Below are 14,337 nucleotides of genomic sequence, written 5' to 3'. Positions count from 1 at the left end.
CAATAAACATTTTCCCTAATAAAGCATTAGATTTAGGCCTGTACATCTTTGGGATGCTTTGCCAAATAGTGCAGTTGCTATAGCAACCCCTAGCTACCCTCTAGCTCCGCCCCAGCATCTTGTGCACACATGTATATTCTGTACACATTAAACAGGTTATACATCCAGTAACTCCTGACGATGTTTATTCAGTCTCCTGCATGGTTGTGAATCACCTTAAAGCTTTCTTGCATTTCTGGTTTGATGCCAAACAACATCCAGTCCGTGTGTGATGCCAACTCCTGTCCTGAAGACCAAATAAACTCCTCTTCAAACCAGTTGTTCAATCCATCATTTCATTTAAATCTCTATTTTCAGACCTACTACTTCACCATCTCCGCTTGTCATTTTTGTGTCCCCTCGTGCGTTTTGCTCACGCGGTAAGAAAGTTTTTGCTGCTGAACTCAGAAGCCCCGCCCACCTCCTCCCCTCCTCCCCGCACGCGCTGCTGGCCTCAAATGGGAAGAAGAGTTTTCCCAAGTCGCGCAGATGAGTCTGTCATCTTTGAGCAGCAGTTCAGGACCGGATTGATTATCGATGACGTAAATGGCGGAAGAATTGATCTCAGAAAATGCTGGAAAAATCGGCGGGGTGAGTTGGATTTTGGATTCTCTGTCAGAAATGCTTTCAGTCTGTCAATCATCAGAGGCAGGTGGAGGAGAGATCTGTGTCAGAGACCTTCATCTGTCCACAACTCCATGAAAACGAGTCAAAGACTTTCCAAAGCTGCTAAGAAGTTGGAGGGAAGTGGTGCAGAAAGACCCGAACATCTGACTTGTAATCTGACCAAATTTGAGGCTGACTGCCCAGCTTTGTCTCCTCTGAGCTATTTTCACCTCCCTGACTCCTTCAACCCTCCATCATGTCATTAGGAGCTAAATCAAGTTACTCAGAGGAACTGTGCAGCTACTGTTCAGCTTCCTGTCCAGCTTCTCTCAAACTCTGGAGAACTCCAGCGTTTCACCACAGAGCTGGAAGAGGTCAAAACCGCAGGAAGTCAGATCTAAAGGATTCTCTTTCAGATTTTGCGGGAGGGAAACTCATGATGTTTCACTGTGTGCCACAAGATTAAAACAGATCCATCCCTCTTTTCCTGGCATCTTCTCCGGAAGTCTCATTGGATTCTGGAATGGTTTTGGCTGTAAAGTTTCCCTCTCTTGTTGCTCTCCTCTCAGCATCTCACCAAGTCTCTGCTGGCGGTGGCTCTCCTGTCCTCCTTTGGCAGCTCCATGCTCTACGGCTACAACCTGGCAGTCGTCAACTCACCTGCACAGGTTGGTATGCTAGAACAGCCTCACCATCTGCAGTCACGCCTCTGTCAGACATCACATGTTCTACTGGGCCCTCTGCTCTTGCCGTCATGCGGTTCCGACTGGAGTCATGCGGGCCTCGGGGTCACCTCCACCATGTCATTGATGATCCAGCGTTTTAATCCATCATGAGCTCCGTTCTGCTCCTTTCATGCTGAGCTTTGCTCCATTCCTGTTTGGACATGCATGCAGGATCTGCTGATGCTTTTATGCAGTTTAGCAAACAGAACATCCAGACGTCTTTACATTCATGCAGACAGAAAATGTTGATTCTGTTTTTGTTTCTTTTAAAATCTGGATTCAAACTTCAACGTTTCTTCCTGCTGCAGCAGTTTCATAGCAAACATACACACAGAGAAATACTTTGATATCAAAACAATTATTCAACCAGACAGAAAAAATGTACAGACTGCAGTCTTGGGAAAATAATGTAATGATTTCATGATCGAAGGGATCACGGATTGATTTGAAACATGTTTAAAGCAAAGCGTTTAAAAGAACGTTTTTGTTTTTGCTCCCATTTGTCATAAGATTAACTCAAAGATCTGAAACATTTTCTACAAGCACAAATTCACAGTTTCTTTCAAAATTAGTTCCTAAATCTTTGTAGATCTGTGAGAGGGGACACTTCTCCTCTGCTGAGATAATCTATTAGGGGTGTGCAAAAATATCAATATTGCGATATATCCCGATATTTAGTCCTGCCTTTGATTCGTGATGGGTTCTCACCAAGTATTGATCTTTTATTTTTGTTTGAAGAGGCTGTAGAACATTATATTCTTCATCCTTTGGTGAGACGTTCCTTTGCAGATAGATAGGGGGAGCGCGATACAAGACTGGCTATCGAAGGAAACAATGTGTCTGGAGCTATTGTTTAATTTTTGTTCTGTTGTTTACAACAATTTTGAACTAAGCAGTAACACGTGTTTATGTTTACTATCATTAACACTGAATTTTACAGATAATTCAAATTCAATTGGTGTCAATGCTCGTCAAGACATAATATTACTGTCTTCAGCAATGTTGCACAAAAGTTTCCAATGTTGTTGCACAAAATAAGACACAAGTTGTTTATCATGATTATGTTCAATATATATTTTCCTAAAAAATATGTGTTCTTCTATATATTGCCAGTTATTAGAGATGATTTTGACCAATTATTGCAGTATTGCGATATCATCAATATCCCATATTGCATCGTTTCATGAGGTACCCAGTTACTTCTAGCCCAATAATCTATCCTGCCTCACAGGTGTGCCACATCAAGATGCTGACTAGATAGCATGATTATTGCACAGGTGTGTCTTATCAAGATGCTAATTATATAGCATGATTATTGCACAGGTGTGCCACACCAAGATGTTGATTACACAGCATGACTATTGCACAGGTTTGCATATCAACATACTAACAAGACAGCATGATTATTGCACAGGTGTGCCACATTAAGATGCTGATTAGACAGCACGATTATTACACAGGTGTGCATAACAAGAGGATGATTAGACACCATGATTATTGCACAGGTGTGCATATCAAGAGGATGATTAGACACCATGTTTATTGCACAGGTGTGCCTTAGGCTGGTAGAGTTTTACATCATCTTATGTTTTTAAGAAAAGTTCAGAATAAAATGAGAGCAGTTGATTATTTTGCAAAACACACATTAGTATAAAATCAAAAACAGGAAAGTTCACACTGCAGAATTTGCTTCTGTGGACATTTCTACAATGTTTGTCAGTTTCACATCAGTTTGAAGGTCTTGAAAAGCAGCTGGTTTTCATGATCACGTCACAGACTGACTGCAGAAAGTTGTCCCAGGTTACAAAAATTACTTAACAAAAAAATAATAAAGAGAAGGATGCATTTGAATGAAACTGTAGAATGAGGCTATCTTGTTGGCTAGTGAGAGGCTGTATTCTGATTGGCTGCTGACCGAAGAGGATGCTTATTGGCTGATCAGAAGAAAGTTTGTGTTAGAAATCTGAGGTTGAAGCAGGAGTTTGTTTGTCAGTGATGTCACAGCTGGAAAAAAAATGTTCATGTCAAAGTAATGTTTTAAAGACCTGAGAACATTTCTGAAGACAATAAATCATTTTAGCAAAATAGCTAATTGTTTTACAGCCAAAAGTCTTTTACACATGATGGTAAATTGGTTTTGCTCAAGTAGGAAATTATTTTTTACTTGCATTTTTTTACAGTTGCAGAAATGTTATTAATGCAAAACTTATTTAAATGTTTGTGCATCATTTTCCAAATGCAAAAAAACTTTTGAAATGAAATTTCTTCCATAGATTGCTTTCATTCAGAGTTTGATGGGTAAAGAGACGTCAGTAAACATTGTTCTCTCTGCAGTACATCAAAGCCTTCTACAACGAGACGTTACTGGAGCGCCATGACCAGCCTCCAGATGAGCATCTTCTCACAGTGCTGTACTCCATCACCGTGTCCATCTTTGCCATCGGCGGGATGACCGGCGCTCTGCTGGTGGGCAGACTCGTCACCAAATACGGGAGGTCAGTGAGGAGCTGCTGGATGCCAACATCCCGGGCTGAGAGAACTAACAGAGGCTTTGTTGAACCAGGAAAGGGACGCTGGTGAGGTCCACCATGCTGGTGTTTGTGGGGGGTGCTCTGATGGGCTTCAGCAGGTGGTTCAGGAATCCTGCAATGGTCATCGCTGGTCGCTTCATCACAGGAGTTCACTCAGGTAGATCTGCCTCCTTCCTCGGGGTCATGACACAATACAACATGAAATGACACAAACAGCTGTCAGGAGTCAGAGCTCTGTCGCCCTCTCTGGTCACTTAAGGGATCCATCCCCAGACTGTTGATTACTACATCTCCCAGCCTCCTCAGCAGGTAGTCTCCAGATGCTGCTCACCTGACTCACTGACACCTGAACAGAGAGCCTTGCTCAGTGTGAAGTATTGTCTGTGCCACTGCCTGCATACTGAGCGTCGCCTGAGCGCTCATGCCTGAACTACCACTACTCTAGCCTGCTCTCTGGCATTGTTGTGCCAGCGCCTGACATAGCAATAATCACAAGAAGTTAAGAGTTATGTCTTCCGTTGTCAGAAAAACACCACAAGAGGATGCTAAAAAGACAAAAAAAGTTATTTAATTAAGTCTTTAATTAAAGTAAAAAATGTTTCTTTTAAGACCCTGGTTGATTGTGCTGTGACTGGATTTCTATTCTTAACTACTGACCTCTAGGGAAGACAAATCTTAGTTATTCTATTGGCAGGTTTTTTTGCTTAATCAAAAAGACTTTTTCTGTATTTCAGAATATTTGACATGTTTTTCCCGTAAAGAGAGGACTCTTGAGGCATCAGTTAGGCCTTCACTTCAGTCATTAGACCAGGGGTGGGCAAACTACGGCCCGGGGACCATATGTGGCCTATTTAACTGTTTAGTCTTGCCCGCCAAACTGGAATAAATTATATATTAAATCCTTATTAATATTTTATCTTCCCTGTAATTCTGGAGTGCCCTAGATGTTACAGAAGAAATAAATTGACTTTTGTCAACAGGTGGAGAAAGTTATTCCTCATTCATGTTGTTATCCGACGTTCATGTGTGTTTTTCGAGTTGAACAGGCCTTTTTCCGATGATTCAAACACCACATGAACACAGGATTTCTGCAAGTTTCCGTTTTTCCCTGAGAAACATCAACCCATTAGTGCAATTGGCTCTAAAATGAGAGCGAAAGTCACATTTTTTGAAAAATAAACTCAAAATATGTTCTGTTTCAAAGTAATTTTCAATCGAACTAATTAATTTTGTCCACATTCCAGGTTGCTTCCGTCTCTTATGAGGTAGATTACAAAAACATACTACGCATCTATGTATGGTTTAGCCCTTCTGTCTAATTTTAGACCCCTTTGTGGCCCACAAGTCTAAAAGTTTGCCCAGCCCCTGCATTAGACAGAACCGTCCCCTCCCTGAAACATTCACCTTGAGAATTCAGGAGACCTTGGTCTTAAGATTTAAAAACATAAATCTGAACTGTAGAAGAAAGGTTGTTGTGTGCCAGCTTTTACTTATTAGTCAGTTATGTAAAGAAATAATAATTTAATATGTGAAATAAGGGAGGATTTCAAGGCAAAAGTCAACATCACTAAAGAAAAGAACAAAAACCCTGAATCACGAAGAAAGAAAAGTCAGATAAAAGAGGAGCCCTGTTAACGCAACTGCCAAACTGGAAATGTCCTCTAAAGTGTGAATCCGAACTTCATCTAGATGTGTTCATGGACAGAAAGTGGAACCCGAACCTAACAGAAAGATTCCTCATTAAACAAGACCAAGAAAATAGAGTCAAAGTGACATCAACCCTCACATGGTTGTTCCCTCCCTCTGAAGCCACTTACTCTTTCCACCACTTTCAGCCTCATGCTGATCAAACCAAAGTGTGTGTTTGTCCTCACAGGAATCTGTCTCAGTGTGGTGCCCATGTACCTGGGTGAAATCGCTCCCAAAAACCTACGGGGATTCCTGGGGCTGGTTCCTAGCATCCACATCTGCCTCGGAGTCTTCATCGCTCAGGTGCTGGGGCTCTCCGAACTGCTGGGAAAGGTACCAACTTTACTTATGGATGGGTTGTACTTCACTCTGCAGAAGGCCTGAAACAGAGGATGTATAAACTTTGTTTAGAAAGTAGTCTAAGTCTCTTCTATTTGTAACTCAGGAGGAGTATTGGCCTTTACTCCTCGCCCTTGTGGTGTTTCCTACTGCGATCCAGCTGATGCTGTTGCCATGGTTTCCAGAGAGTCCACGATACCTACTGATCGAGAAGGGAAACATTCATGCAACCATTGCAGGTTCGTCATCCCATCTGTCCTCCCGAAACGTCGGGATTTTGGCCAATTCTGCTTTTCTCTGGCCCTCAGCGCTGAAGTGGTTTCGCAGCAAAGGAAACATCCAGGCGGAGATCGAGGAGATGCAGGAGGAGCAGCGCTCGCTGTCCTCCATCCAGACGCTGTCTGTGGGCCGCTTGCTCGTGGACAGCTGTGTGCGCTGGCAGGTGATCACCATCGTGGTGGTCAACATCGGCATGCAGCTGTCTGGCATTGATGCGGTGAGTGGGAAAGGCATTGTGTTGTTTATATAGAATGTGAAACAACTGTGCGCGTAATGTGAGAGTGAGAGCGACTGTGGCGCAGCTCCCAGCTGTGCTCTTTCCATCCTGACCAAACATTACAGCCTCACCTGCAGCACAGAGGCCACGCCTCATTGTTCTCTGGTCATAACCTCACCTAACAAGGTCATCTCTGCTCTCATTGTTTTGTATGGATGGACGCTTCAGGCAACTTCTCTCATATGTTGGTATCATTTCTCAGTAGGGGGGCATCCTGCAGTGTGTCTCCAGCCCCCCCTCCACCCTTTCTGCTGCACACAGGAACACTTAGGGGTTCACACATGCAGGTGAACTCAGGTACCCAAAAAAACTAATGTTTCCAACTTAAACATGCAGAGAATATATTTGTAGTTTGTATTTTTTTTTTTTTAGAAAACATGATGGTGGTGATGGGGGGTCTGTGGACCCAAAAAATGTGTCCATCAAATACTAGAAAAACAGTAAAAATCTTCCTGACCCAAAGTGAAAGGAACCGTAACAGCTTCCTAAAATCCTTAACAGCAACAGTGTAGGTCAAGAACAGCATCTCAGAGAGATTTGAGCTCAGACTTTAACTCAAGCCATCATGCTTAGTCTGAGGTGAACCTAGTGCTTTATTAGATAAACCTGTCGCTCCCGTTTGGATCTGCTACTTTCTTTGATGATCTAGAACTTTGCTTGGAGGATTTGTACTTTTGGTAGGTGGACTTTCCAATGTTTGGTGGAATCTGCTGTTCCCTCTTGGGCCTGCTCTGTTTAGTAGATGTGATGCTCTATCTGGTAGGTCCGGTGCTATGTTCTGTACATGTGGTTATCTGGTAAATGAAGTGTTCTAACTGGTAGATGTTTGGAAGATGTAGTACCCTATTTGGTAGATGTGGTGATTTTTTTAGTATAGTAAATGTGGTGCTCTGTTTGGTAAATATATCACCCCTGTTTGGTAGATGTGTGTGTTTTTTTTTCTTTTTTGGTGCTCTGATTGCTGGACCTGCCGCTTGCTTTGGTGATCGTTTGCCTGGTTTGGAAGTAGTCTGTTAGCTGGACTTGCTCTAGATGGACCTGTTGCTCTGTTTGGTGGGTGTCATCCCAGATGGTTCTCTGGTCCTCTCTTGACATGTTGCATTGAAGTTGAGCTCATGAATTGATGGAAGACATTCTCCTTTAGGGTTACTTCCTGATTCCATTACATGTTCTGACTCTCACAAACAGGTCCAAACCACTAACCTACCACCACATCCATGTTTGATGTCAGATATTTTGGAAAAGCTGCTTTAGTTTTATTGAAAATGCAAAGGGGCACAAATTAATGGATAAAACAATCAGATTGATAGGCAGATTGGATAGTTTTTTTTATGAAATTATAAGTACTTTCAGGTCAACAACTTGACATTTCTAGGATTTTTTTCTAAATCCTAAAAATATTTTGACATCAATGACTGCTGGCTCATGAGCAGCTGCAATCCTCATAATCTGGTGAGCTGATTAGAAAAACAGTTTAATTGAGACGTTTGAGGTTTAGCGACATCTAGTGGCAGAAATGACAGATCACAACAAACTGATGTTTCTGACTGTTTCACATCAAAAACAAAACAAGATGCTGGAGCGATCACTTTGACTTCATTGATAAAAACACATCATCCTGGCAAACATTATTTTCAAACTTTCTTAAATATGTCATAAAAGTAAAAAAGTGATTTGGCTTTTTAAATACATTTAAATAAACAAACTTCTGTTATTTAAGTTCTTGTAAGCTGCAGTGTGACCAGAGTAAACACTGTTGTTTCTAACATTCAGAGCAGCTCAACAGGTTTGTGAGGTTCTCTCGGCTGCATTTCCCTGAAAGAACATAATCTGGAAAAGCAATGCAGGCATTTTTGTGTATCCACTTTACTCTGAAGCTCTAAACTTAACATAAATTACCTTGATGATCCCGACAGGTTAAAAGAGAGCGACCTTCATGGCTCTGGAGTCTGTGGCTTTAGGCTCCACATGCTCGGCTGACTCGTTTATCTTCCTCTGAAGCACGCCCCTGTGGTTTCCAAGCTGCTCGTGTGCGCACAAGCCTGATAAATCCTGCACATGTTTCAGAGTCCAGCTCCAGAAAGTTTTAGAAATGCTCTTCAGGTTCACTGTCTGATGTTCTAACAAAAGACTTCTTCTAAAATAGCAAAGGAAACCGGTGAAATGCATCTGAAACAGTATGCAGGGAGGAGCTCATCCTCTGCTGTGATGCACGAGGTCGTCTCTGCTGTGGTGATGAAGTATTCGGTTAGCGGAGTAGCCCGAACTTCAGATGATACATGAGAGAATCAGGCTACGTTCACCCTTCGTAAGACTCAGGCTCGGCCCTGGGTGAAAGGGGAGTTAAACCACTGAACTTTGCACTTGTTGGCAAGAGCCTTAATCACCGCACCACCATGTCAAACAGATTTCAAAGCACAGTATGGAGCCACACCATGTTATTTCATTTACATTTTTTAATTACTTTTTCATTTATATATTAAATAAGTTGTGTGTAATAATAATAAAAAAAACATTAATTCATAATCATTGGGATTTGGCACCCCCTCCAGCAGATGGCGCCCTAAGTAACCTATGCCCAGGACCGGCCCTAGTAACACATGTTGCAGCAAGTACTGCTAATGTAAAGTCTATGTAAGTGCTTCAAAACACGTGCCCATTGAACATGTGTTAAAAGTTAATCTTGACTTGGATTTGGTCGTGACGTATGAATGGAATCCCTTTTAATGCATGGAAGTGCATGGAAGCATGAAGGAGAAATACATAATTGCAGTTCATGCTCAGCCGGAATGATGTATTTCATATAATATTTCATAATACTAACTGTAGTTGGTGGATATACGCTGGTAAAATGTAGAAAAAAACAAGTAGCCCCTCCCAGCTTGTCCAGTGTGAATACTTTGGACTAAAAGTGCGTTTTTAAATGTGCGTCACATGCCTGGTGTGTCTGCAGCTTCATGGTGAAAGTTTGCATTAAAGACACACCTGGGACTTTACTTGATGAAGAACATGAAACACACCAAGACACCTCCTTCCTTCATGGTCTACGTCTCTGTGATTCCAGATCTGGTTCTACACAAATGACATTTTCAGGAACGCTGGGATCCCAGAGCCTCACATTCAGTACACAACAGTGGGGACCGGCGCCATTGAGGTCATCGCAGGGATGCTGGGGGTGAGTGAACACCAGACACACCCCACCCATCCCTGTCATTGCGCTCACACAGCTCCCATCCTTCAGTGCTTCACCATTGAGCGCGTGGGCCGGAGACCTCTGATCATCGGCGGCTTCCTCTTCATGGGCGTCTGTTGTGCAGGGATCACTGTGTCCGTCCTCCACCAGGTATACGCCCTCTCCTCAAAGACCAGGCTTTAACTTTTCTGTAGCAGTTGGAGAAGTGTTTGATTCTCCCAGTGTGGTCTTGTCTCAGTGAATAACTTTAAAACTTGTTGGCAGGCGCAGCTTCCCTTCATGAGCTACATCAGTGTGGGCTGCGTCATCGGGATCATTGCTGGCTTCTGCATAGGTCCAGGTAAGGCTTGTTCCACCTCTGAACAGTCTAGTATTTGAGATCACACTGCTCCCTGCTGGACGCTCCTCCAACTGCAGAGCCCTCATCTTGATCTTTATTCAGAAATCTGCACCCATGCCCATAGCAGGAGAGGAGAATTAGGATGTGATGCTTTATGACACAAGCCTGCAAGGATGATAAATTCACTTGCATGTGTTTTTTTGTCAATATGGCAGCTATAAAATCTTTACCGGAGCGCGTGGACGAGGATTTCTGCTCCCCTGGTAATGGCTCATTGTTCATTAGTCTGCCGTGATGAATACGGTTTCCTTCAGATGAAACTTGCTTTCACGCTGACGCCCATGTTGACAAATTATGGCCCACTTATTGGTCTGACAATATTAGCCTTCCTGTCTGCAGTTAGCGAGCACAGATAATGAGCACATCATTCTGAGAGCGGATCATTGCAGCTTTTGCTAATGCATATTTCTCCTTCACATCATTCACTTCTAACAATGAGGAATGAGAGCAGAACCTGACGGTCAAAGCGCTGTGGGGGGGGTGGGGGGTGTCTGCAGGTCCGCCCCCCCCCCTCAGACAAAACTCCTCCTCCTCTCATCAGTTTGTGATTAATACCAAAGTCGTAATGAAATACTTGAAAACGGAGGAGCAGCTTTATAGCTCCTCTGCTTGTTTCCTCCTCCATTCATTGTGAATGAGGGCCGGTGAGCAGCAGCGTGGCTAAGCTAACTGATGAATGAAGCTGCTGCTGTTTATCTCACCACAGCAGCAGGTAATTAAATGTGATTTACACTCTGGCCAGATGGCGAGCTGCATCAAACCCATAACTTTAATTATCTTAATGTGGATTAGTTGAGAATAGGAGCGATAATATAAAACAAGCTAACAGTGGTTTCCTTTCTGCAGCCGGCGTGCCTTTCCTGATCACTGCAGAGCTCTTCAAGCAGTCTCACCGGCCGTCTGCCTACACCGTCGCCGGATGTCTCAACTGGCTGTCCAACTTCACCATCGGCTTTGTGTTTCCCTTCCTGCAGGTAAGAGCAAAGTCAAAAAAGCAGAGTTCAGACACAACTAGGGCCTGAAGAGTCACTTTATGCTCCTCACAACAAAGCAGAAACTCTGAGGTGATTTACCGTCCATATTTCCAGTGAATACAAAGAGATTTGGGAAAATTCAATTCTTCATCTAGAGCAGAGCCCTCCAGGGCCGGCCTCCTGCTGGTTATCCAGAACTCCTTCCTTATTTGCTGCTGATCACCTGGATCAGGTGTGTTTAGCCCATTAGGGAGCTTCAACAGCAGGTTGGTTGGAAAACATGTTGGACACCAGCCCTCGAGGCCTGGAGTTTGAGACTCCTGATCTATAGCAGGGGTGTCAAACTCAATCGCACAAGGGGCCAAAATCCAAAACACACCTTAGGTCAAACAGGATAAACATTTATTGTACACTCTAAAACTAAATGTTTAAAACTTTAAAACCATAACTTTTGTATTTTTTCTAAAAAAACAACATAACTTTTTAACATAATTATGAACTAGATATATAACATTACCTGCGATAATGCCAGTGTGAATGCTGTAAGCTGAATTTGGCCACTAAAAATGCTAGTGAAGATAGCTGAAGATGCTGAAGTTGATAGCTAAAAACGCTGAAGCTGATGGCTAAAAACATTGAAGCTGATAGCTGAAAACATTGAAGCTGATAGCTAAAAACATTGAAGCTGATAGCTAAAAACATTTAAGCTGATAGCTGAAAACATTGAAGCTGATAACTGAAAACATTGAAGCTGATAGCTGAAAACATTGAAGCTGATAGCCAGCTGATCAACCCGCCGGGTAATTCTATCCGGCCCTCCAGATCCTTTTATTTTGTTATTAATGGCCCATATTATCTTGCACTTATTTGCATTCTGTGAGCTTTTTGGACAATTTTGGCATTTACTAAGATTTTTTAGATTTTTAAGTTTAACTGACATTTCATCTACATGCTAGCTGTTTCGACTAATTTAGGCTTTTCTCAGTTTTTTAGGCTATTTTAAAGTTAAGATATTTTTCAGCTATATGCTAGCTATTTTGGCTAACCTAGGTTTTTTTCTTTTTAGTTTTTTAGGCTAATTTGGCATTTAGGTAATATTTTAGCTGACTATCAACTTCAGCATTTTCAGCAGCCAAAATTTAGCTTACAGCATTCACACTAGCATTATCGCAGGTAATGCTATATATCTAGTTCATAATTATGTTAAAAAGTTACGGTTTTAAAGTTTTAAAAATTTAGTTAGAGTCTTCAATAAATGTTTATCCTGTTTGGCCCCCAACCTAAGGTGTGTTTTGGATTTTGGCCCCCTGTGCCCCCTGTGTTTGACGCCAGCATCCACCCATAAAGGCAGTTGGGAGAAAGGCTTTAGTGGTAACAGTTTGGGAACTGTTGCTTCCTGTTCCAACATGGCTGCACACCAAAGAGGGTTGATGAAGACACAGACGATCCAGATTGATGAGCAAGAACCTGACACAGAGTCCTGACCTGAGCCCAATAGAGGAGGTATCAGAGTGAAGGGTGAGAGGCAGAGCTTCTTTCTGCCCAGCATCAGTCTAAAGAGCGCACACTCATTCCCATAAACCACGTGAACCTGTGGAAAGCTGTTAAAGCTGGAGGGGGGAGCTCACTATAATAAACCCCATAGATTATAAACGGGGCGTCACTTAGGCTGACATGAATATTCAAAATGACATAAAACTGCTGCTCTAGACAGCCTCCTCTGAAGCTGGATTGATGCTCTGTCTGTTATAAAAGTAAATGGATGAAAAAGGTGGAAATTTATTTTTAAAAACCTCAATTTTTTACTGGGTTTCATGTTTTTTTTATGTCTGTGAGCCTTTCTTCTCCTCACTTCTGCATCGGTGTCCTCCCCAGGAAGCCACAGGCCCTTACTGCTACCTGATCTTTTGCACCGTCTGCTTGGGAGTGGCCATCTACGCCATCTTCATCATTCCCGAGACCAAGAACAAAACCTTTTTGGAGATCAGCCAGATGTTTGCTTCCAGGAACAAGATCCCCAGTGAAGAGCTGGCCTCCAACGGTCATTTGAAAATGTCCCTGATGAACGGATATGGAACTCTTGGCATCCGCGAGGACAAATGAGATGAGCGTCAGAGATGAAGACGATGAAGAAGGGCACAAAGGACAAACTTTGGCGATGCTGCTTCTTTTCTTAGATCTTCCTTAAAGGTTAAAGTGTGATCGGAGTTGATTCCTCCTTCACAGTTCACAGCCCGACCTCTCCCCTTTTCCTACAGACCTCAGAGGGGACATTTACTTTGAAATGTGCTAAAAACCCAGCGAAGCTTCCACCAGATTCCAGAAGATACCATGTCATGCACAGAGATTACATGAATGTAAAGATAATCTTCTGTCAACCATCGGCAGTGTCTGTGATTGTTTAAAAAGCATCTTTTCACACTGGAATTGTGCTGAAACCCTGAAGAAAATCACTCTGAAGAAGCATCTCTGCTTTGCTGCTGTTTGTTCCTATTTCTGTCACACACTGACCATTCAGGGGCGCTGTTGCTCTGCTGCCCCTTCATGGACTCTGACCTCAGCGCCCGATTCTGTGGCCTCCAAGATAAAAAAGAAAACATCCTCAAAGATTTTTTTAATCATTGTAAATTTTAAACACTCTGAAAAAAACAACTTTAACAAAGGATTTCGACAAAAAACAGAGTGAAAATAGTAAAAGTATCATAATCTGGATAATGGTCAAAAGCAGCAGCAGCATGTAAAGTCACCAAAAGCTGAATTTTACCAGAACTTTTCCACAGGAATGAATGAACAAGTGTAGCTACAAACCAGAGTGAGAAGATCTGTGGAATTATCCAACAAGATCATATAAGATCTCAGTTTCTTCAGTCAATTTATAAGAAAATACAAGAAAATTAGAATGACAAACATTTTCCTGTATTTTCCAGCTAAAATCTGAAGCTCTTTGTCAAAAAACGTCCTCAAGATTAAAGATATTCCACGTGATTCTCTTCATTTGACTTTCTCATTGGGTTGAACGTGACGTTTGTGACTCATAAATGAATAAAAATAACAGGAACTTCAGGCAACTCCTTCCAGATCTTTGAGTTCCTCAGATTCGGTATCAGATTAGGTCTGCTGTAGAAAACAAGTTTCACTATCATGTGAATGACAGCTGCTAGGAGATCAAACCAATGGCTGCTTCACACTAACGATGACATCACGGCGAGCGTTAGCTTAAAAAAAATGTACGGGCCGAAAATCGCAAACGGGGCCAAAACATTTTTTTCAAACTACGCCACCGAA

The 14,337-nt window shown here is 42.4% G+C and overlaps 1 protein-coding gene and 1 long non-coding RNA gene across 3 annotated transcripts; one reads left to right on the top strand and one right to left on the bottom strand.

The window, feature by feature from the left end:
• Positions 1-464: 464 nt before the first annotated feature.
• Positions 465-14,046, top strand: slc2a15b (solute carrier family 2 member 15b). Its single transcript, XM_024259526.2, has 12 exons — positions 465-630; positions 1,215-1,313; positions 3,705-3,865; positions 3,934-4,058; positions 5,778-5,923; positions 6,036-6,168; positions 6,238-6,425; positions 9,550-9,660; positions 9,727-9,828; positions 9,943-10,018; positions 10,925-11,052; positions 12,928-14,046. The coding sequence occupies exons 1-12, from the start codon at positions 586-588 to the stop codon at positions 13,153-13,155; spliced, it is 1,542 nt and encodes a 513-aa protein (XP_024115294.1). The 5' UTR covers positions 465-585; the 3' UTR covers positions 13,156-14,046.
• On the bottom strand, positions 7,418-11,257 carry LOC118598665. 2 transcript variants are annotated; one of them, XR_004947756.1, is made up of 3 exons: positions 11,152-11,257; positions 10,249-11,046; positions 7,418-10,124 (listed from the first exon to the last, which is right to left on the bottom strand). It is a non-coding gene; the product is annotated as an uncharacterized LOC118598665 (long non-coding RNA). The 2 variants fall into 2 exon arrangements; XR_004947753.1 differs by having other exon boundaries at positions 7,418-11,046.
• Positions 14,047-14,337: the final 291 nt, after the last annotated feature.

The sequence above is a fragment of the Oryzias melastigma genome, linkage group LG1 (assembly GCF_002922805.2).
Source record: "Oryzias melastigma strain HK-1 linkage group LG1, ASM292280v2, whole genome shotgun sequence".
NCBI classification, from domain to species: Eukaryota; Metazoa; Chordata; class Actinopteri; order Beloniformes; family Adrianichthyidae; genus Oryzias; species Oryzias melastigma.
The sequence above is the reverse complement of the archived record's forward strand: the minus strand, read 5'-3'. Positions and strand labels throughout refer to the sequence as shown.